The sequence below is a fragment of the Silene latifolia genome, chromosome 1, assembly GCF_048544455.1.
Source record: "Silene latifolia isolate original U9 population chromosome 1, ASM4854445v1, whole genome shotgun sequence".
NCBI lineage: Eukaryota > Viridiplantae > Streptophyta > Magnoliopsida > Caryophyllales > Caryophyllaceae > Silene > Silene latifolia.
Genome location: NC_133526.1, coordinates 86,809,111 through 86,833,964, shown reverse-complemented (window position 1 = coordinate 86,833,964; position 24,854 = coordinate 86,809,111). Strand labels below are relative to the sequence as shown.

Here is a 24,854-nt window from a genome sequence, read left to right as displayed (position 1 = left end):
ATGCCTTTATTATGGTGTTATTCAAGAAATATTGGTACTAGATTACATTGATTTCACAATGCCTTTGTTTCGATGTAATTGGGTTGATAACAACATCCATTGTGTCCGAAAGGATAAGATGGGATTTACGTTGGTCAATATGGGTAAGGTTGGCAATAATAAGGATGATCCTTTCATAATGGCATCCCAAGCTAAACAAGTGTTCTATGTCACCGATCCTATGTCTAAGAAGTGGCTGTTGTATCTTGTCTATAAGGAAAAGAAGGAGTAGTCCATCCGATAATGATGATGATGATCGGGATGTCGTTTTTGAGGGAATGGATCGATCTACCATCAGTATCTTATTTCGACGATGTTGACACCGATCATGAGGACACTGAAAGCATCTATATGCGTGATGACCATGGTGAAGGTATTTGGGTTAACGAAGAAACTATGACATCCAAGAAACGTCCCCGATCCCGAGATAGTTCATCGGGACACAAAGTATGCATGCATCTTTGGTGTAAGTTGTCTTATTTTCTTGATCTTATTATTAGATGTGGATGTTGGTGTTGAAATTCTTTGAATAATGTTGCAGTATATGGTGCTTCTACATTTATAAAGTATGTATTGTTACAGTTTGGACTGTAATGGAATTACGATAATTTAAAAAAAAAAAGAGGTTCAACAATAACAACGGTTATATTTAAATTACCCGTTGTTAATACTTTCAACAACGGGTGTAGTACCTCTACCCGTTGTCAATTATTTTTTTGACATATTTCATTTTGGCGCAAATTTGGTGAAAATATATTACAACGGGTATATTTTAACCGTTGTAATAAACTTTTGACAACGGTTTACTTTTATTGACCCGTTGTTATTAACATATAACAACGGTTCTTCTTTGAGCACCTGTTGTCAATAGTTTGTCTTAATAAAAACTAATATAGAAACCCATACAAAGCATGCCATACACAAACACACAACATTATTAGTTCAACCGTTGGTATCCTGTGTTAATTCTTCTCTCTTCCTCGCTTTTCACATTCTCGTCGCCGCCGCCGCTTGATTTTGAAGCCCGATTCCGTTGCCTTCCCTTATCATCCTGCTCGTTCTCTTTATCATCATCATCAACAGGTATGTTCACTTTAATTTTGTGTTTCGTCATTAGGGTTTTAAGACGATCATCTTGTTTCTTTTTCATGCATCTCTTTGTTTTTCGTCTTCTTTGTTATCTTTATCATCCCGCATCATCTACTTTACTCCTCTTATCGGGGTTTAGGATTTTAGAAGCTCAATCTGTTGTTTTAAATTTTCATTCCTATTAGGGTTTAGGGTTTTAGATAATACTCAGCATGTACGTTGTTAAGTTGTTCATTTCCAGCTATATCATTCATATTTGGGTTTTAGGATTATCATGGGTGAAAAACGTAAAAGAAGTCAAAAGAATAATGAGCCTGGTGATAATAAGCCTGGTGAGAAGGGTGCTACGAAGTGCAAGAAAGTCCTTGCAGCTATAGCCGCTAAGCAGTTGTTCCAAATAACATGGAGTGAGATGGGTTTCCTCTTTGGTCCAAATGCGGGTCTTTTCTCCGTTGGATTGGTGCTTGCACAAGACAGTTTGTGCCTATCCATTTAGATGATGTTAGAACTTTGAATCCAAAATTGGCGGAGTTATACTTGGATCTTGTAAAGGAAGGCTTTATTATACCCGATAAAAGCCATGATGAGTATTTAATGCATAAGGCAGCGGATGTCCACAGGCAGTGGAAGTGTGGCGTTGCTAGGGATTGGTTGTATGTGGACAAGGCAACGGGGAGATGCGTAAGAGCCCACCGGAAAACAAGTGTCTCACCATCAAGCAGGAAGAATGGGATCTTTTCAAAAAGATGAGAACTGCGAGAAGTTTCGGGTTAAATATCCTCGCCTTTTAACGATTTACCTATCATTTTTTTAATTAATGAGTCCTTTATATAATCTTTTTATTATCTCATCTACTTGCGCTTTTATATAATTATTTGAAGGCCGTTAGCGGAAGAAATCGTGCTAACATTTCATGCAAGAAGGGGAAATTCTATGGTTCTCGAGGCGGTTCTGAGAAAGATAGAAGAGGACCTCGTAAGTAGCATGCATTATTCCCCTGTGAGACTTTATTTTTTTAATCACACTTGGACTTGCATTGATACACATTTACGTGTATAAATGTTACCATGTTAATGTGTAGGTGGCAAAGGGAGTGAAAGAGGTGGATCGGCATGTAACTTATAAACAAGGGCACACGCCTAAAGGATCCCGGTCGTCGCATGACAAATATGATTAGGAAGTTTTGGCCAACATAGTAAGCATTATTTTATTAAGACGATTTCATTACTAACTTTATTATTTTAGTCACAAATATAATTTGAAGTTTATTTAATATATTATAGGATAACGTATTGAAAGAGGTAGAAGAAGGGAAATTCACTCCCAGTGGTCGTAATGACGTTCTTGCTAGAGCGATCGGCCGACCCGAACATCCAGGTCGTTTGAGGGGCGTCCGTTACAGGTTGGAGTAACGAAATATTATGGGAAAAGCGCCGAGATAAAGAAGAAAAGGAAGACTAAGTCCGAGAAGGTGACATGGTAACATTTATTCTATTATTTTCATTTAAGTTCAATTCACATGTTATTGTTGGGATAAAAATTGCTGACATATTACATTCTTGGCAAGCGACTTGATTAATGGCATCCGTACTACTAAAATTTGAATCTTTGGAGGTAAGCTTTCGAAGAAGAAGTGAAGATGATGGAGGATGTCATTTCTAAAGGGGTAATAATAAGGTACAACAGATTGGTCAAGAGGCCGCTACTACCTTGGCAATACATGAGAAGGAAGTATCGGTCAACGAGATTCAGAAAGATCGGGTACCTAATAATGCTTCTGAAGTTGTAACAACTAAAGCCGATCATGTACCTAATACTTCCTTATTTTTTTTTTTTTTTTTTGGGTAAGATCAGGGGGTGTGTTCACCGCCGGCTCTAATGCTATAACCCGACATGGTGCCATTGAATTGGTTAATTTTATTAGGTAAATAATGGGTCCGAAAAGGAGATGCAACTTGAGAAGACGGCTGATGGAAAAAAGCATACATCCCCTTCAAGTCGGTTCCTGTTTTTGTAAGGTATGCATGAAGTGTTTAATTAGTTAAATTTATATGAATGCTGAAGTTTGTGCAAAAATCGGCCTGAGACAGAAAGCGTTTTTGCAAAATCTTTTGAATGCTGAAGCGTTTTTGCAAAGATATAATAATGTATGTGTATATTCTTCAGGCCGTAAACAAGAGGCCAGTTATTCTTGCTGACCATAATAGAATCGAAAAGCCACATGTGCGTGTTGGTCGGGGTCTCGTAGAAAACAAATCTGCAGCAGCAGAAACTGTAGTTATTCATGGCGAAAAACTTTTGCCGAATCATAGAATAGTAGAGATAACTACAGTCTTTCCAGGCCATGAAAACTTTCAACCGCTGTCCCGATTCGTGACGACATTACCATTCTGGGAGATGCGCTTGGAAGTTTCATCCAATGGCCTGAAACTCACATCTACTTGGCGAAGATATCTCCGCCGCCTCAGCAGCCTAAGTCCGGATCCCCACCAGTCTTACCTGCTACTACTACCTCATCATTGAAAGAGCAGGTTGACGAGGTATTTAATTAAGTACGCTTTTATTTTTATTACTCCAACTAGGATATGTTACCTTTGGATTTTTTATTAGGGTTAATTGATAATCACTACCAACTATAACACTCTTTTTCATAATCACTACCAAGATAAAAAAAAGTTTCAAAATCACTACCTTAAAATCATCTCCGATCCAAAAACACTACCAGTTAGCCCTTTCCGTCAAATTTAAGAAAATAATGACCAGTTTGCCCTTTGCTTCTACATAACTCTTCAACTCCATTTCTTATTCCTCTTTTTCATTACTCGTATTACTTTGCTATTCCGAATCTACCAACATAACGACTTCTTTTCTATTCCCATTCTACAGCCGCCACTCCAAACCACCGTCCCAGATTTGGCCGGCAATACATCGGACTCCTCGTTTGCACCAATTATCTTCACCGGCGATCGTGATGTCCCCTTATCCTCCTATAGTTTCTTTTTCCTTTCTTTTCAGCCTTGCGCAATACCGGAGCTCCGTTTATAGTAATCAGAGGCGACGAAGAGAAGTGTAATGGTGGAGTGTGGGCATTTTTGGTGGTGCATAGTGGTGGTCGGAGGCGCAAAGGATTCGCCGGCGAGATGTGCAGTAGGCAATGACGAACGTGGTTGGCTCGCCGGCACTAACTGATGGTGCATAGTGGTGGTCGGAGGCAAAAGTGAATGAAGGGAAAGAGATTGAAGCTTTAATTAACAAGGGGAAGGGTAGAATGGGAATAGAAAGGCAGATTTTGGGCGGGAAATTTGAAATACACGAGTTTAATGGATTTTCCGGGCTATTTGGTAGTGTTTTTAAATCGGAGATGATTTTAGGGTAGTGATTTTGAAACTTTTTTTATCTTGGTAGTGATTATGAAAAAGTGTGTTAAAGTTGGTAGTGTTTATCAATTATCCCTTTTTATTATTTTAATTATCTACTACATGTGTAGGCTGGTGGTAGTAGCACAAAATCAAAGACTCATTCTTTCCCGGACCTGAAAATTAGGAGTTTAAACTCCACACAATATAAAGAGAAGGATTACATGCAAAAAGTAAGAACGGTGACGATGAAGAGACTGCATGAGGAGGCTGGCCATCGCATAGCCACCGAGCAATTGATAGTTATTCCGCTCGAGGAGGATATTCTAGGGGCTGAGCGCCAAGCACGTCTATCATGGGATGTGCTAGCCGTATGGGCTGGCCTAGACCAGATTGATATCCAACACATATTTGTTTGGATAAAGTAAGTTTCTTAATAAATAATTTCATAGTCTAATATTCTGACTACTAGATAGTGTTTTAAATACCGGAATTAATACCGTAATAATGTAGGATATTGAAATTGAGAGTGATCCCCGAGAAGAATATTCCATCCGATCTATACGGATTCTGTGCCCCTATGTTTTATCTTTATTTATTCGGATTTCTCATTCGAACAACGGGTAGATTATATTGCTCGTGAGATGGCGACAACCAAGAAGCGATTTTTGGCGCTTATAATGAAAAAGGGTAATAAACAAATTAATATTACGTTTCCCCCTACAATTGCATTTTCATACCTAATATATGTACTTGTTAATAATGATGATGTCTCTTGATGTAGGACTCATTGGGTGCTAGCAGCCATCATGCCGACAAGGAATAAAGTTTTCTGGTTGGACTCTTTACATCATCAACCAAGCGAGACTTTTAAGCACTTGATTAATATGTAAGTTTATAATACTGATTTATTTATAATAACATTTTCATTTTTTATTTATAGAAAAAAGCTCTTTCATATTTTTGCCCCTAAAAAAATTAGTTTTCGCCTCCTTTTTATTTTTTTTAAAAAAAGGGCCTTTAAGAAGAAAAGAGCAAACGAGCAGGATCAACCCACGGAAGATTCGATGTTGGCCCCGATTTTATTACGATAACGAGGGGTACGTGCTCAAATACAATAACATTAAGTGCAAAATCTGTGTTTAATACTAATACAATACCTAAAGTTCAAGATTCTGACGATGTGAGCCTTCTCTCGTCTGTTTTTTTATGTAATAATAGGCCCCTCGCCAGCCAGATAGCATACAATGTGGATACTACGCTTGTCGGTTCATGTTGGAGATTATTAGGTGAAGATATCTCGTTATTCCAGAAAAGGTTAGTAATAATTTAAACATGTGTTTATTACTTTTTTTAAATTAGAGCTAATGTTGTCTTGCTTGTTGCTATATATACCATGATGTTGCTAATGTTGTCTTGCTTTCTGCTATATATACCATAATGTCTTCTCTTTGTTTTTGCCGCAATATGCAATCAACATCACAACAGATTGAGCGCAGTACTCAAGTGTAGATATAGACGAGGTAAGAGACATGTGGGGCAACTACGTCTTAGAATATATTAGAAATGCATGATACTCAGAGTTTAGATCAACTTATTAGTAAATTTTTTGTTGAAGTTAGAGAATGATTAGTTCATGTAAATTCAACTCCTTGTAAGTATATATATATATGATGCATTTCTTTGTTGTGGTTGAATTGAATCTATTGAGTTCTGATGAACCCAGCTGTGATTTATGCTGGTGCTGGTATATGGTGATGCTGACATATGCAGGTTTTTGAATGACATGAAACAAATTTATTTTTTCAAAACAATAGGAGTTCGTAATAAAAACGGTTACTAAAAAAAACCCGTTGTGAATACCTTTCACAACGGTTAATAAAAATAACACCGTTGTGAATGACATTCACAAATACCCACGCATAATATTCAACAACAGGTTTTAAACGAAGAACCGTTGTTAAAAATCTTCACAATTTTGGAGGTAAAATTACAACAACGGGTATTAAATAAACAACCGTTGTTACTAAAAATTTCAACAACGGGTATGTACCATAAACCCGTTGTCAAAAGACTTCACAATTTTGGAGGGAAAGTTACAACAACGGTTATACATACGACAACCGTTGTTATATTATTCCCTCCAAATTTTTGAAACACTTTCCACAACGGAGAACACCCAACAACAACGGCTTTTAACCGTGGTGAATACTTTAGACAACGGTTTCACTAAATAACCAAACCGTTGTAAATACCTTCTACAACGGCCGCTTTAACAACGTCCGCTTTTTTATTTTACAACGGTTTTTACCCGTTGTTATAGGCTGTATCTGTAGTAGTGATACTTACCCGATTATGGATGTGAAATTAAGGGGACCAAAATTTTATAGTCTATATAGGTCATATTCCAAAGTAACATCCACCTCCTTTTATAATCACTATTATACCCTAATATCTATGTACTAATCACTCCAATTCTCCTCCAACCCACCATTATCAACGATCGAAATTCATAAGAAGTTCTAAATTTGTGAACCACCTAAAAGCTCAAAAATACAGTACGATATTAAGAACTACAAATAAATGAGACAAACACTGCAAATAAAAATCTAATTAGTAAAGAATTCAACCTGAAACTGAAAAGAAGAATGTTGTGGTGGATTATATGGCAAGTGAAATGAGAAGCAAATTCGCCGGCTGCATAACTTTCTTCAAGGTGAAAAAACCGTTGCCTAACCGAGTAACCGAAGCTCACTTATAAAGTTATAAACAAAATCAAATATAGTTCCTATACAACCTGAATTTACAACTCCAACTTAATTACATTAACAAATAGAAGTACAAAATATATCGTCATAAGTATAATTAAAAAAAGTACAAGGTTTGAACCCAAAACAAAGCAATACCGAAACAAAAAGTAACAATACGAGCTATTTAGCGGAAAACAAAATTACAATAAGAGGTCTATACCGCTACATTTTGGGGCTCATCGGCTACACCTCTTTTCTCAATTTATAATCTCTCTCTCTCTCTCTCTCTCTCTCTCTCTCTCTCTCTCTCTCTCTCTCTCTCTCTCTCTCTCTCTCTCTCTCTCTCTCTCTCTATTGAATTAATAGTATTTGAGGGCACTTAATAACGTTGATCCTTCAGTCGCCTTGCAATAAAAAACGCTTAAAATCCATTGGAATTCCCTAACCTATTGATTTCTTTTCTCTTCCCTCTTAAGTGTCTATTTAGTGTGTGAATTAATATGAGGTGGAGTAACTAATGGGAAGAAAGAGGCGATTAGTCTTCTTCATTCAATAAGTCTCACATTTTTTTTACTAATCATCCAGGAGTCTACTTTGTGTGCCTTTTTCCTTGTGCCACGTGTGATTAAGAAAATGCTCAAGTAACCCATTTTATATTTGTATAGAATTATAAAAATTAATTATTCCATGATGGTTCAAAAAAGTAAATTGTGGAATTTTAAAAGGTTTTTCATTCAATTTTCCAAATTTATTTTACTATTAATTATGTGAGTAAGTTTTGATTGTGGAATTGAAAAAATAAGCTACTTATTAAAATTTTTTTATGTTTGTTAGCAATGTCATATAGAGTAAACATTACACTCAAGTTGTCTTTTTGATTATATTGTATAGATAGATAGATAGATTATGAAACTTATAGGTGAATTTGTGGCATCACTTTTCTAAATTTTTAATTAATCATATCATATAGTTAACAAACATAACAATAATAATAATAATAATAATAATAATAATAATAATAATAATAATAATAATAATAATAATAATGTCATATGGAGTATTTAATAAACATATATAATTTAAGAATAATAATAATGTCACATTAATTTGCCATGCCACATGCCACGTCACAATTTAATTTGTCATGTCACATTTGTCACGTCACAATTAATTTGCCATGTCACATTAGCCTTTTAATTATATTTTATAGATTAGTCTATCTATTTAAAAAAAAAAAACAAAAAAAAACAATCCAAATAATTCCTAGTGCCGATCCACCAGTTTTTATGGTGATTTCCTCACATATAGCCATAAGACAAATTAATTCTCAGTATATAGTAACTTTAAACATAATTCTGACTATACAATTTATAATAGGTTTGGAATAACTCAATGCAAAAGTATGAAAAAAACCATGAAAATTCATTTTTTTTTAGTAAAGTCTTATGATATTTTGTTTCCTACATATATTGTTTCTTTAATTTAAAATCTAATAAGAAATATTTATAATTAATTATTAGAATATTACAGAGTATAAATATTAGAATTTAAATTACAATTATGATAAATAAATTATAAATATTTGTATACAAATTATTTAGATATTCTAACTGTAACTTGACCCATGAGACATATAACCTGACTTGTACTCTGAGCCATATGACCCCACCTAGTTCCAAACCCGCTTTATTCGTTTGACAGGCCAAGCCACATTATGAGAAAAAAATATATTTTCATAATTGTGATTTATATAAACCAAATGTTTTTTTAAGTTACTTGTCATAATTGTGATTTAAATTTTAATATTTTATAATATTCTATGTTAGATAATTGTGATTTATAAGCTTACAAAAATTCACAGTAAGTGGATTATACATCTGGTGTACTACCACCAGTTTTGTAATTTTTGAGCATTATAATAAAGTTTTTGAGTTTTGTTTTAATGATTTTGAGTTTTATTATAAAGTTTCTGAGTTCATTCACTTAGACATAATGTTCAAAAAATTACAATATAACTAAAAAAACATTATATAAGTTCAGTTAAATTTGAGTTTTGACGGTAAAAAATTAAAATGTATATAAACTTTAAAAAGCTCAAAAAAATACACATAAGCTCAATAACAAATGAGGTATAAGGTACTACATCCGATGTATGTTTCTATTTCTCAAAAATTCAATTAATGAAACAATTTATAAGGAATAATTTTTTCACAATGCCTTACTCAAGGAAAATTTAATTTAAAATTTTTTCCATACCTTTCGCTTTGGGTTATCCGAACCTACTTTAACTATATGATGAGAATTATATTTCAAGTAGCTATATTGTGGGAATTAGTTTGTCATCTAAATCAACCGTTTTTATAGCCTTAGCTTTGGTATAATTTTCTAGCCTTTTTTATTTTGCTAGTATATTTTGCATATCTAATGTTTCATTGTGCAAAATTTGTACCATTAGATCTAATTTTATATAGGGTTTTTCTAACATGTATCCTAAGAGCACACAAAAATAAGTCTAAGAGGTTTTACTCGATCGAATTTATTTTCTACCACATGCTTCTTTATTACTCTTGTTTGTTTTTACATAAGAACTATGTGAAGGCTTTGTTTTGATGATCATGAATTCATGAGTGTTGATTGTTGATTGTTGATAATCGATATTAGAGTTTTCAGTATATATACATCATCTTGCAACCTTTGAAAAGTGGTAGTGAACAATACATGACCATGACTTGACCGTATAGTTTGTATCCTTGTCACCGGACACGGAAAGCGAGAGTTGTGGGTCGGGTGTGAGGTAAAAAAATGAGGTTTAGACTTAAGATAGGAATATGGTGAGTCCGGATTCTCTTCATTATGTTTCTCTACATTCCTCTCATAAATTCATACATCCATCTTATTTTTACTCCAACTTAGGGGTTGTTTGGTTGTCACTTAGAAAACATAGGCATTGAAAAATCCCATGATTTTGAAAAACATGGGTTGTTTGGTTGCCATAAATTTTACAAAATGTAGGAATTAGAACTTCACAGGAACTTCCAATGCCTACATGATGTGGGAAGTTGCTTACCTACTCCCCCTTGGTCATTGGAAATTCCTGTGGAATTTAATTCCTACATGAGCAACCAAACACTTTTCCTAAATTCACCTGAATTGGATGAGGGAACTTAATTCCCCTGAATTGCATTTTCCTAGGAAAATTAAGTTCCTTGATCAACCAAACAATCCCTTATAATCCATTGCTTGAAATCCCGATCGTTAGTTTGTTGATTGAATACGAATCACTAAAAGGAAATCCCGAACTTATAATCCACTTGTAGATAACTAATTACCTGAACGGAGCCAGGAAGAAAGTAGGTTAATACATCATTAATCGCTAGTAATATAAATGAATATCCAAATTCCAACTAATAAAAAAACCGTAAGACGGTGTCTTAATTTGATAAGCTTTTAACCAACTTTAAAAGTCTAATAATAACGGTTTTTCTAACCGGTTAAGAAATCAAAATAGGAAAGAATTAAATGCTATTTTTATGGGAAATTGCAATATCCCATCACTTTTACATTTTTTTACAAGAAACACATTTAATTATTTCCTATTTTATCTTCTTATTCTATACCTAATGGACATAAGTTAGAAAAACTCTGATAATAATAATAATGATAATAATAATAATAATAATAGCATGCACTAGTGCCAGCCATAAAAATGTTATATACAAAGCCTGAATGATAAAACGACCTATACTAAATGTAAACATTAATTACAAGTTTGAAAAGGAGGCTCTTGGATTCCTTTGGGAATAACACTGAAATGGTGATCTTACTTTGCTTTCATGACTTCTGTTTTCTTGCAATTATTATTACCAACATTTATTTATTTTTTTTGTTTTTTTTTGTTTCCTATATTGAGTATTTATTTGGTTGGTACGGCTAGTGTGCTCAAGTATTTTTTGGACTAATTACAAACTTGAGAATCTCAGTTTTCAGGTGGTTTTTTTTTTCAGGTTTTTTCTTTTGTTTTTTAGTCATCTATTTACCCTCTTTTTACTGACAGGTTAAAGTCATAGATTACATTATAAGGTTTCACACTTTTGTACTGGAACTATCTTTGTCACACAATAACTTAGATTTCACTAGCTTTTTGAGTGATAGTCTGTATTTCAGTCATAGCTGAAATGACGCCCTAGTATGAAAACAATTTATACACATTTCGGCCGGAATCCTTCCTTTTGTTCAAAATTACCCTCAAAATTTTGAAAATGAGGTAATTCAAAAGAATCAAGAGTACGGATTGTTAGATACGAAGTACGGAGTATATGTTAATATGAAATTATCTCACTATAAGTATCACGATAAAATTCTCGAGATATTATACTATTTGTTGAAGCCATTTTGTGGGCAACTTGGTGAAAATTCAAGTTAAATAGGTTGCTCTATAAATAAAAAAATACAAGGGGATGTTTGGTTCAAGAAATGAGAATGAAGTTGATGGAAATGTAATATCATTGACGAATTTCAACTCTCTTCACTACTATAAAAAAAAGTTTATTTTAGCGAAAATAAAGTAAAAAACTTGGGAGTAAAAGACATGTATAATGTGATTTTAGAAGGAAAGTAATACATTTAGAATTCATTAGGTGTCTAACTTCATTCTTAAATTCATTCCGAAATGATATCTTATATCGCCTCGGTAGTAGATATACAATTTCCCTATCTCTTGATGTTTAGCAAAGAACCACCCCTTTGAAGAGGGTAGAAAATGAAATGAGAAATATTTGAAACAGAAAAGGGCATGCATTTAATGAAGAAATGGTGAGAGGAGCAGTTCAAGTGATGAATGATGAAGACACACTCTTCATTCAGCTGATGCATTTATGTCAGGGAAGGGATTTCCCTCAAACAAGGGACCCCAAAAACCCTTGTTTTCAGTTTTTCACCTTTGTTGGGATAAATATTTCTCCTCCCTTCACATGGGTCCTTGTGCATTTTTTCCACAAATAATAATGACCTTCATACTATTCCGTCCTTCCTCCATTCGTTTCATTTCCATACATTACATATTTTGAATAAACGTATGTGACAGGAACGACTATTACAATGGTCTTACAGGAAAATTACCTGCTAACCAAAGAGTACATCAATAGTACGTCATCGACCCGATGTTAAACCAAACATAATTCCTGCATTAATGAATTATGATGCAAGAGAGGACTCTTTTTTGTATCATCAAGAATTTAAGGGAACATTAAAGAGATCGTTATATTAAATAAATATTTAAAACTATGAGGTTAATGCTAGTTCACTTGACGAACCTGTCTTCAAAGAAGATAAAAAAAAAACATTTACAGGACAAATGAATGAGTAAATGTAATGTTGAGGGGACATTGGCCATATACCCTTGTGTGGTTGGACACTAATTTTCTGTACCCTATTTCATAAACATCGTCATTTATTTACACTAAGCCATCTTGTTGGATATGAAATCTCAAGAGAAAAAAAAAATCAACACATAAATAATGAGTCAAACCCGATCCTAATTGTACACTCTCCGTCTCAAATCATTTTTTTTACCTTTTTTATCCTTTGTAAGGGTGTCTTACTCAAAGGTGAACAAATGATTGGGACGAAGGAAGTATACAACATCCAATATTATTCTGATAGTTCATATGTATGGTACTCCCTAGTCTCTACGTCCCAATCATTCGTGCACCTATGGGTATTTTAATCAAAATTAGACAAGTAATTGGGACGAAGGGAGTATCATTGTAAAATAGCATGTTTCCGAATAAGATATTACAATTATTTTCAAAGTAGAGTACTCTCTTTTGGGCAAGTCGTATATTATAGCTTTAACAAACAAAGATGAAGCCCAAGACATTTAAGGGTAGACATTGTTTCAGTCACAGCCTTAGACCCGGTGCTGCCGTGCATCAGAAGAGGAGACCAAATAGCAGGCTAGTCATCAGTAAGTTCTCATTCGAACTTGAGTCCGGAATGATCAAGAGACATTGGGTCCGGAATCAACATTGAACACGCCAGTAAAATGGAATTTTTATTAATTACAAGATGGTGTTACACTAAAATCATTTGTGATGGAAAAGAGTTCGCTATATTTTGGTTGATGAATTTCTGTCCTACAAGCATGCGACACAATAAAAGAATTAAATTATCATCAACTGCATTTGTACCTTAATGCACGGGAAAGACTGCTATTTTTTTCAAGGAGATGGCAATTGCCTCATGTGCTTCGGCTCTGTCATTTCAAGTTCTATTCCATTGGTATCAGAAGGCTTCTCATCAGCTTCTGTTGCCATCCTTCTGATCTTATCATGCTGTATGGCCCGCAGCTCGTACCTGGCATTAAAGGAGGGCATTCAGGATAATAAATTCTCTGCATTCTGATCTGAACACAAAGGATATAATATAAAGGTAGCACAATGTTTTATCCCTCATTCTCTCCAGAGTTTTCAGACCAGTTTTTCTGAACTTATATAGATGCTTCCATGGGAACTTCCAAGACAATGGCGCATGTATGAAAATCGCTTACACCATTTCAACAGAACGATTCCAACAAAATCAACATTCAACAATGTCTCAAGGGCCCTTGCAAATGACAGGGTAGGGGGTCAAACCTTACCTACATACCGTACCCCAATGAGGCGGTTGCAGACTTGCAGGGTGGCTCATAATGTAATTGCATCAACTATTTCTCAATAAAAAGAAATGCCACAAACTAAGTGAGCCTCATTTTTGCCAAGGATTCTAGCAGTCGCAGTAATGCCTGACTTTTACAAGGCTATTGGAATAGACAATCGACAAAGTACCCCTATTAGACAGCATATTGCTATCAATCTTCAGTCATAAATATCAAAACATCGCATAACATCTTGAGATAGCTACAAATTATTTATAGAACTATTTGCAGGCTATATAACGGAACTAAAACCTACATACTCTAGAGTGAACGCATGAATATCTTACTCTGTCAAATGGTTCTTAACAAGGGAAAAATATATTCTCCAGAATTGCCGCTCCTTCAAGTGTCGAGGACATACTGTGTATCTTAGTTGTGACAATTCCTGCAGGAGGGAAACGTCTGTTAATAAAACCATAGGGCTGAGAAAATGTCAAGTTAACATCCCATATAACTCAGGCGTGTCATATGAAAAATCTTAGCAGGTGTCATGCTTTAAGGTTTAGGGTGCAATTCAGAGATCTTATGTCAATTTAGCTAATTTGTTCACTAGGGTTTAGGGGATTTATAGATTAATTAGGGATTTACATACGGTTATTAAATAAAATCAACAATTTAAGCCAATAAAGTCAATGAGTTCGTACTACACAGCAAGCCAATAGCCCAATGCTCTTCCAACTGCGCTCTATACCCCCAAAATTAGGTAGTAAATAATAGAGCTGGAAAGTCTGACACGACCCGAATCCAAGCAAACCCGACCCGATAGAACCCGAGATTTTCTTCATACCGAAACCTACTCGACCCGACGACGACCCAATGATCAGTGACCCGACCCACTATTGACCCGACCACACTTAAAATGATAACACGACAATTATTAAGCTTAATATTGATCTTGTGTTTTTAAATTGATATGTTTGACCTAATAATGGAGTAATTAAACCAAATAATGGTTAAAAATCTAAATTTAATGGTCAAAAATTGAATTAATGTGATAAAGTAACAGGACGACCGGACCCGATGATGACCCGACTCAACCGCAAAAGGTAGGCCGACCCGACCAGACAGACCCGATTGCCACCTCTAGTAAATAAAAAGAAGATTGGTTCGGAAAAGAAGGTGGCCCTGGCCTTGTGTAAGGAGCCGCAGATTTAGCCGCATAATCCCTGAGAATTGCACGCGTGATCCTTTCACTTCGAGCCCTTAGATTTTATATTTCCGCTTATGTATTTTCATTTCTGTTTTTAGTTTCATTTAGTACTCCAAGACTACTTCATGCGTGTCGAATCTTGGAGTCTCGTTTTTAGTTTAAGATATGTTTTTAGGCGTTTAGAAAACATATCGCTATTCTACACATTCAATGTATCCTGCTACCAGGACAAATCTATCAAATTTGCCTCTATCAGAGGTGCTAGTCTATATAAACCGCTTCTCATCTTTAAGCTTGATATTGCTTGTCTCTTGCTTTCAATAATCGTATTGCTTACTTTTATTGCTTTCGTGTGCCGAACTTTGGTAATCGTGACTAGGATTCCTGACACCCCAAGAGTCCCGAGAAACGTGCTAGTGGGCGATCCCTCACTAGTACGAGACCCTTGTTGCTTGCATTCTAGCCCTAGAGTTGGGCAAGGGTGCGCACCACGATCCGGCAAAAGTACCGGACCGTGACACCTTGGCTGCTCATCATAAAAGGGCACAACTCTATATGAGTCCGTACGGCACAGCAAGCAAAAAGTGAAAAAAAACGATAACGTCATTTGTGCAGATCCTCCATATTCCGTTGAAGTTGAATTTTTGCTGCCTTTTGACCCTTGTACTCTAATATAATGCCCTTGGTTTCTTATGTTATATGTTCTGAATGAGAACTAGATTTAACATGAATATATATTTATTAATAATAAATTAAGATAATACAAAAAAAGAAATATTACGTGATTAAGAATATACTTGAGAAAACCAATATTATAATGAAATAAAGTGATTACAAAATCAAAATAATTAACAAACTAATTTTGTAACCCAAAATATAAAATATAAAAAAAATATAATAATTTAATTATAAGTCGATTAAGGTAACAAGCTAACTACACAAACTTAACCCTAATCTAACCAATTCAATTTAAAACACAAATGTCACATGTCAGCTTCTTATTCGTTGTGTGAAAAATTCACACATTGCGTAAGGGTAGCTTTTTCGTTCTAAACTATTAATTAAGAAAATAAAATAAAACAAACTTTAATTAAATGGAAGAGATAAACTTCCCACTTTCACCGCCTTAATTTCCTTAAAAAAATCAATTAAGAAAATAAAATAAAACAAACGTTGTATTAGGAAATTAAAGGGAAAATAATTTAAAGGCACGACAATTAGGCCTGCCTTACTTTACGGCTCCGAGTGCTAGGCCGTGAAGCATTGCCACATTCATAAGATGAGTGTGGCAGAGATGCGCATGTTGAGGTGGATGTGCGGACATACAAGGAAAGATCGGTTAAGGAATGAGGTGATTAGGGAAAAGGTAAAAGTGGCGCCAATAGAGGACAAGATGATGGAAAACCGACTAAGATGGTTTGGCCATGTGAGAAGGAGACCTATGGACGCACCAGTTAGGAGTTAGGAGTTAGGAGGCTGGAGACTTGGAGAACAGAAAAGGTCCCTAGAGGTAGAGGAAGACCGAGACAGACACGGTTGAGAGTGATAGAGCACGATATGAGAGTGCTGGGGCTTGAGGAGAGTATGGTGACGGAGAAGGCACAATGGAGGGAAAGGATACATGTGGATTTTTAGTATTTGATGTTTTTTTGACATATTTAGTGTTTTTATTTAATTTAAAGAAATTAAATTATTTATTCTTCTCTCCTTTATTACACTTTTTTACCAACCACTTTCTTATAGATTTTACCTGGTTCATTCCGGATCCTTAATTCTATTTCGGTTTTTAACAATCGTTTTAATCTTTGCTCTCGATTTAAATTTTAAGTTTTTATAAAAGAAAGCCGGAATTCGATTTTAAAACCCCTAAGTTTACCTTGACTTTCCATTACATTTTCGTTCTTCCTTTTTGTTTTTCATCTTCCCTTTTTTTATTCGCATTTTGAGGCGTGCGTTCACCCATGGACGGTTCGAAAGGATGATTCATGTCAGCCGACCCCAAATCATTTTGGGATTAAGGCTCTGATGTTGTTGTTGTTGTTGTATAAACTTCCCACTCTGAGAGACTTAGGTGCTGTTTGGTCGGGTTTATGTGAAAGAGTTTTTACTTCTTAAAAGAAGTTTTTTCATAAACTACTTTTTGGAAAAGTTGTAGTTGTTTGGCCTAACTTTTGTAAAAACGGTTTCTTAAGAAATGGATGTGTTTGGCCTACTTCCTATTTTCCAGTTTTTTTTTGCTTTTTAAACTAACATTATTAATAACAACATCTTTTGAATAAGAAAGCTTGGGTTAAGAAAATCAAAATCAAAAGCAAAATACATCACCATAATTATTCAACATCCCTTTTGACGATTTTAATTAATTTTATCACCGAAAAATTAAAATTAATAATCGCAGAATGCTTGACATTAGTAGAACCTAAGTAACATGATAATCAGATAAGATTATGATTATTGAAGAATTAACAATACGGATTAACCAAAAATAATTAAAGGAGTAGATGATTACATGGTATTATAGAGAAAATAATTAAAGAAGCAGTCGACAGATTTAAAAGGAGAAAAAAATTGAGTTCGATAGCAATGAAATATAAGGGTATAAGAAAGGGGTTTGTTAGATATTAATGGCGGTAAAAAAAAATTGGTTTTGGCGCTCAAGAATATTTGTGGAATCGTGGGAAACAGAAGCAGAAGCAGCAATTTAGTGCTTCTATTTCTAGGGACTTTTTTTTGTAGGTTTTGACTTTTTAAAAGTAGTTTTACAATCTCCAAAAATATAGTGTTTGGCCAAATTTCTCCTTTTATATTTACAAAAACACTTTTTAAACTTGGCCAAACACCCCCTTAATAATTTCCTTAAAAAAAACACACAAGTTTCCATAAAAACCATCAAAATCAAATCAAATAAACGATAGTATAATTGACCAACTTATGACAATATTTTTTTTTTAAAAAAGAACTTCCATATGCTTATATATAAACCCTAATAATCAAAACCTAATCTTTAATTTATTCACTTTAATCATTAATCCATAACACTTTATTCACCAATGATCACTCTACCATGTTACATACCCAATAATGAAGTATCAGTACACCGTGAAGAAATTTTAGGCAAAAGTAATACCAAAACATGGGCTCTTTGGGGCGAAGAAATTTTAGGCAAACTGAGCGGCACGGCACATACACGCCTTGCGATAGAAGTTATGATGCCACCACAATCAATACTCGTCAAACACTGATTAGCGATCTTAGCAAAGTGAGTGGCGACTTGGTGGGCCACATTGATGGTGAAAGGCGTACCCATCCACATTCAAGAAAGGAGATAGTATATATCCAACTCAGTGGTCTGACGAGTTATTTGGTTCTAGACGAGCAAGAAGAGAGCCGCCTACGAGTCGTAACCATAGCCTCGTGACGGGATGGTGCACTTTGTTAGCTTTACACTTCTTACTATTACCAGGATACGACTCATTGCTATAGCATGCCAAAGGAGAAGTCGTTTCTCCCTCCTTAAGAGGGCCTAAAGTCTATCAAACTCACGAGAGAAGGTTTCATTACCCAACCGAAAGCAAACATAAGGTGTGAAAGCTTGACTTCGATAGACAAAATTGCAAAGTTACTTATATGTGCGGTCACTGAATCGTGAAGCCGTCGTACCCGTCCCGACTAATAGTGCAGTCATTGAATCGTGAAGACCCAGAGTAGTAAGCATAAAAGGACAAAGAAAGGGTGCGGGTGACTTCAACCGCAACTAATTCTATATGAATATTCACGACCACTAGGACAGTTTGTCATGACACTCGATTGCGACGAAGATGTACTCGTCCTCTGGTTCTAGTGCGTTTGCTAGAATTGCGAGAGAGAATATAGAACGTCCCTAATTCATGACCACTTATCTAGACTTCATTATGATGAAGGGACCATAGTACTTTTAAGGGAAACAAATATATTCTTGTAGAGGCTATTGCTACTTCAGTCTAGACTTGGCAAATATTGGGATGCCAAGACTGCCATAACTTTGTTCAAGAAGGTTATATTTCAACGGTTTGGTGTTCTTCGGGTAGTCATGTCATCATTAGTGACGGAGGCTCGCATTTTAAGGAAAAGCAACTTTCAGCGCTTCTAGTGAAATATGGTGTGTCTCACCAAAGAGGTTTGAGGAAGTTTCCAATCGGGAACTTAAAGAGATACTTGCTAAAGTTGTTTCTAAGTCACGTAAGGATTGGAGTATGAAGCTTGATGATACTCTTTGGGCTTACAAGGCTGGTTGCCTTTGAGACTCTGAATAGCACATCGCCTTATCGATTATTCGATGGGAACTCTAGCCATCTACTTGTTGAGTCGGATCACAAAGCTTGGTGGGCTATTAAGGAGCTGAATTTTGATCCCAACTTGAGTGGTGAAAAGAGGCTATTGCAACTTGATGAGCTCCGGGAGTTTCGGCTGAATATAAGGAAAAGACAAACAGGTGGCATGACAAGAGAATCATACCGCGTGAATTCAAAGTTGGCGAGAAAGTGTTGTTTAATGCTCGACTCCGCCTTTTTCGCGGTAAGCTAAAATCCTTACATCTCAAATTTTGGCTCAAAATGATCAAAGCCAATGGTCACCATTTGAAACACTATTATGGCTCGTACGATTTTGTCAGAGTAGTTAAACCCGTTCCGTTACCTATACTCATGTGGGACCTTAAAAACCAGCGCTCTATCGGAGGCAACCCGATTTGTAACTACTTTGTACTTGTTATTTAATTTTAAGCATTTTAATTTAGCTTTGTGTGTGCATTTTGCATTGATGAGTGACCAAGAACAAGGAACTAATGATTTACAAGTTTGTGTACAGGAATTTGATGAGAATTAAAGGAGTTTATTGCTGAAACATGCTTAAAGAGAGCGGAAATGCAAAGATAAGCGTCAAATAGCGAGAAATTACGAAATAGGAGGTTCCTTTCCATAATTCGAACGTAGCATTGAACCTCCTCAATCTCTAACCCTTCGTAACAATGCCAGTCATCATGGTGATAACCAATAAAACACCAAGATTACTATCCTAAACTGGAACTCAAACCCACCAACAAAATCATTTAGCAATGCCCTTACTGAATCACTCATTCAATCATGTTTCATATCGAATTATGACAATAGGCAACCAGTGGAGGAGCTGGGATGAATAGCTGTTTCATAAAATAAAATAAAATAAAATAAAAATAATAAAAAAAAAATTTTTTGAGAGCTGATCAGATCCCATATTAACAACTGCTTAGCTCCATCTATATTTAGGTTTATGAACTAAATAGGTTGGGGAGTTGGAAAAAGGTGGATTAAGGCTTCCATGTGAACTCTAAACGAGATCCATGGACAACGAACTTGGTTTGAGGTAATGAGAATTTAGGATAAACTTTAGGTTTATTGATAAAATCAAAGTTTATTAAATTGAAATCATTAGTTTTGTGGTAAAAAATTTCAATAAGAGAATAAAACTTCTCAATAATTTTCCCTCCAAAAGGAATCTAGTTAAATAAGGAAATTAAACTATATTTTTTATTAAATTATTATCTTTGAATTAAGATATAATCTTTAATCACTAAAATCTTTTTTTTAACTAAATTATAATCTGTTAATTAAAATAAAACTGGTATAAATCTAAAAGTTCATATATGAAAAAACTCATAAATTGATATCATTAGTTTTGTATAAAAAATAAAAAACTTACCACGTATTTAATTCGTATAAAAAAACTATGAACTGATATTATTAATTTCGTGACAAATTTTTGAGAAAAATTATAAATTGAAATCATTAGTTTTGTGGTAAAAAATTTCAATACAATACATATTTTATGACTTTACTCAATTATTTTGTTTAGTTTTCCATTTCAAATTTTTATCCTCATATTAAAATATGAAAAATTAATAATATGTTAATTTTAAATCTATAAATAATACATTATTATAAACTAAAAGATCTGTAAATACCGTGCATGCATGCGCAGGATCCATACTAGTTCATATGAATGGTTAATTTGAATCCGTATCTAGGAGAAGAATAAGGGCTACTTTTCTACGAATATATCATGGTACATCTTCACCTGAATAATAAATGTTGTTATGGGATAAAAAAGATACTTTTTTGCAGGAGCAAAGTTGCAATGGGAAACAGTGGCATGAAAATTATGACACAACGGTTGAAATAATTTTTTAAACTTCTTTTCAATTAAATTCTGGAGAGCAGTTGATGTATCGAAACAATTTCATTCTCGAATATTTGCCATTAGTGAAGTGTTCTTATGATGTTGCAGAACATCACTGATAGCCAAATGTGCCCTCACACCCATGCTACCCATGCTAACCTGTTATAGTTTCGTGCGATTCAAGGGAATAAAAAGGTGTAAATATGAATCTTCAAACTGTTCAATATGTATCTTCGAACCATTCGATATCCCTTGTTCATTCAAAGATAAGAAGTCTTCCCACAAAAGGATGAGAAGTGAGCCAACTTTAGCCAACTTTTGCCTAAGTTGAAAGAGGCCATCGTGGATGAATTATTCTTTCGATTACAACGGACGTAGTGAAATTGTATTTGCCAAAATGTCCTATTCTTTACATCTAGTAGATGTTACTTGCCTTCCCGTCATGTCTAAATAAACCCCTTTGAACTGTTTGCAAAACAGAGAGGCTACACACCTTAAAGCCTCTATATTTGCCTTCCTATGCTAGAGCGTCTTACACGACACTAGTCCAAGGGCACAAAAAAGTTGAGAAATTTGGCATTCAAATGCTGCATTGGCAATTGGCAATTCAACAAATGAAGTAACAACAATGTTTGTTTTTTTAAAATTACGAAGATCTTCGGGACTTTTAAGTTTCAACCTCCACTATCATAGTGTTTCAGAAGTGCGTGGGATATTGTAAGAGGGGTCACATTATTCTAACGATTCACAAGAGTCAATACAAGACACGGGGCTAGGAAAATAACTTAAATGGATTGAAATTGAGAAGAATGAATGAAAGCATCAAATGTGAAGCAAAGAACAAAACACGTGGAAATTTTAGTTCAGTAACATAAAGATGAACCTTAAAGCACTCTAAGGGAAAAGCTATTTGATTATTATAATTATTATTATTAATGTAATATAACTATTAAGCATCCAGTATTGACATGGGATTTTCAGAAAAAGAACTGGAAGTACTCGAACTAAAATGCTGTTTACTTTTCGTAGCCAACTTCTTCGTGATAAACAGTTCAATGTTCAAACAAATACCTAAGTACCACAGTTCCCATCGTTAACTAAACAAAAAATCAAGTGTCTCCTACCCCAAATAATACAGACAAGCTTCTTTGATTGATACTCCGTATTTGTTGACTCTTAGCCCCATAAGAAATAGGAATATTTAACTCCCAAAACAGTTCTCCTGAAATAACCAAAAGTCAATTCTCCTGTATTAAGTTTCATAGCTCCACTTCTAGTATTCCTCATACCAGGACAGCCACAAAATCACTGCATGATCTTAGCTCATCCATTCCCTCTCTGTAACTTGGTTCCATTTAATGACGACATTATTAATTAGTATCTTCCAGTCACAAGGACAAATCTACTCAGACATCCTCCTCTACTTTCAGAATATCCGTATGTATAAACACTCTTTTCAGAACCATACATCTCTGGTAACTCATCACCTATCCCTTGCTTGGATGAGAGATATGGCGGCAAGGTACAATAACCATTTCTTTGATGAAAATGGAGGGATCCATTTTTCCCTCATACAAACCAAATTGAAATACTTCTACCTTGGAAAAATTTGGAAGTAAAACAATGACTAATGACCTAAATGCGCGCCCCCCCCCCCCTCCTTTCTCCTTCCCTAGCAATATCCTATTCAAACAAATCCTTCATCGCTTCTCATATCCGTATCCTGCAACCCACACTAAAATAACTTCCATAGAGATGATTAACCACGTTCTTCTAATGTTCCTTCCCATAATTCGAGCGTACCCTCAACTTCCTTAATCTCTGACCCTACATAACAATGATAGTCATCGTGGTAATAACAAATAAAACACATAAAATTATTATCCTTAATTAGAATTCAAACCCACCAACAAACGCATGTAGCAATGCCCTTAATGAATCACTCGTTCAATCATGTTTCAAATCAACAATAAGCAACCCGTGCTGGAGCTAGGGGGGCTAGAATGCCCCCCCCCTCGAACAATGATCTACTTTCCCTTATTCATTTAGTAATCCGGCCCCCTGAAAATTTCTCTCCCATGATGACAAATCCTGCCTGTGCTAGTGTATGCAACATGCAATCTACCTAAACCAAATATGTCAAGATTTCACATATACTCTCTACCTTAATGCATAAACCAAAAGTCAAGTAAAAAACATAAGGGCATTAGCAATAGACAAACCTTCAATAGGTTTGTTCTCATACCAACAATAGATAAACCTCTTCAAGGTTCATAACATGGCCCACTATACTATTTCTTCTCTCACATTCTCTCCACAAACCTGGATACTATTTTGTAACCCCTATCATCCATGAACCTCAACACCCATGTTCAACAATAGAAGGTTTGTAGACAAACCTCTAAAATAATGGACACATCATCTTACAACCCCTTTAACAAACCTCTATTGCTAATGCCCTAAGTACACAATCCACGAAAACAATACCATGATATCAATAAACTTGTAACAAGAATGAACAAAGTTAATTACCTTGACTTTAGAGAGAATCATAATAGCATGTTGTTGCTGCCACTCGGATAAATCCACCCGTATTCCACTTGTAGTCGTTTGCATTGCATCGTTTTCTTCCTCTACAACAATCAAACACAATAAAGTTCCTATCTTTCTCAATTCCATTCAAAAAATTGCATCACTTCGCTCTGTTACGACAATCAAACATAATAAAGTTCCAAACCTTTCTCAATTCCATCCAAAAAAATAGCATCAATTTGCTCTTCTAAACCAATCAAACATAATAAAGTTCATATCTTTCTCAATCCAATTCAAAATTCAAACAATAAAAACTCACAATAATCAAAACCCATCAAGTAAACAAGAAGAATTAATATACCTGGGAGAGGAAAATTCTTGAAGGAATCAAAATTAAGGGTTTTGATGAATTCAATCAAGTGGTTAGTAACACCATAATATTCCTCTTCTTCGAGTTTATTGATACTATTTTGGAGGGATTTTGGTGTTTTAAGATTCTGGGTATCTTCCTTATTGGTTCTTGTGAAGCTCTTACGAAGCCATGAATACATAGCCAACTTGGTTTAAACTCCTTTTCGATCAGGAGAAGTTCTTCAAGACTTCAACTTTCAATTTGCAGAAATCTTGCTTCAACTTGATGGGATTATTTGGGCGGATAGTAGTGTGACCAGTTTACCCAAAAAATTTAAGTTCGTTTTCACCTCTATAGGACCTAGGTCAAACATTCGGGTCGACCAAGAGCAACCAAACCGGGCCGGTCAACTCGGGTGGCCTGGCCACGGTGAATAATGCTTTCTCGTATGGGCACGGCACGATGGGTCTTAGGGCGGGCCACGACGAAGGAATCAGTGTTTGGCACGAGCACGATAGACTAGGAATAAATAATTTAACAAATACTCTTCTACAGGACGACGGTCTTACAGATATAACATAGGACGGGTCCAATAAGAGATATTAGTCCAATAAGATAATTTTGGTAAAAAATAAAATTGAAGTTTGTAAAAACGTGGAGTGAATAAAAAAAACAAAATTTTGACTTCAATTGAGTCACA

General features: G+C 35.0%; 1 protein-coding gene across 1 annotated transcript; it reads right to left on the bottom strand.

The window, feature by feature from the left end:
- Positions 1 to 13,260: 13,260 nt before the first annotated feature.
- Positions 13,261 to 24,493, bottom strand: LOC141607530 (uncharacterized). Its single transcript, XM_074426890.1, has 4 exons — positions 24,164 to 24,493; positions 23,803 to 23,903; positions 14,216 to 14,313; positions 13,261 to 13,588 (listed from the first exon to the last, which is right to left on the bottom strand). Exons 1-4 carry the CDS (start codon positions 24,351 to 24,353, stop codon positions 13,453 to 13,455), a joined length of 525 nt encoding a protein of 174 aa, XP_074282991.1. The 5' UTR covers positions 24,354 to 24,493; the 3' UTR covers positions 13,261 to 13,452.
- Between the last annotated feature and the right edge of the window lie 361 nt (positions 24,494 to 24,854).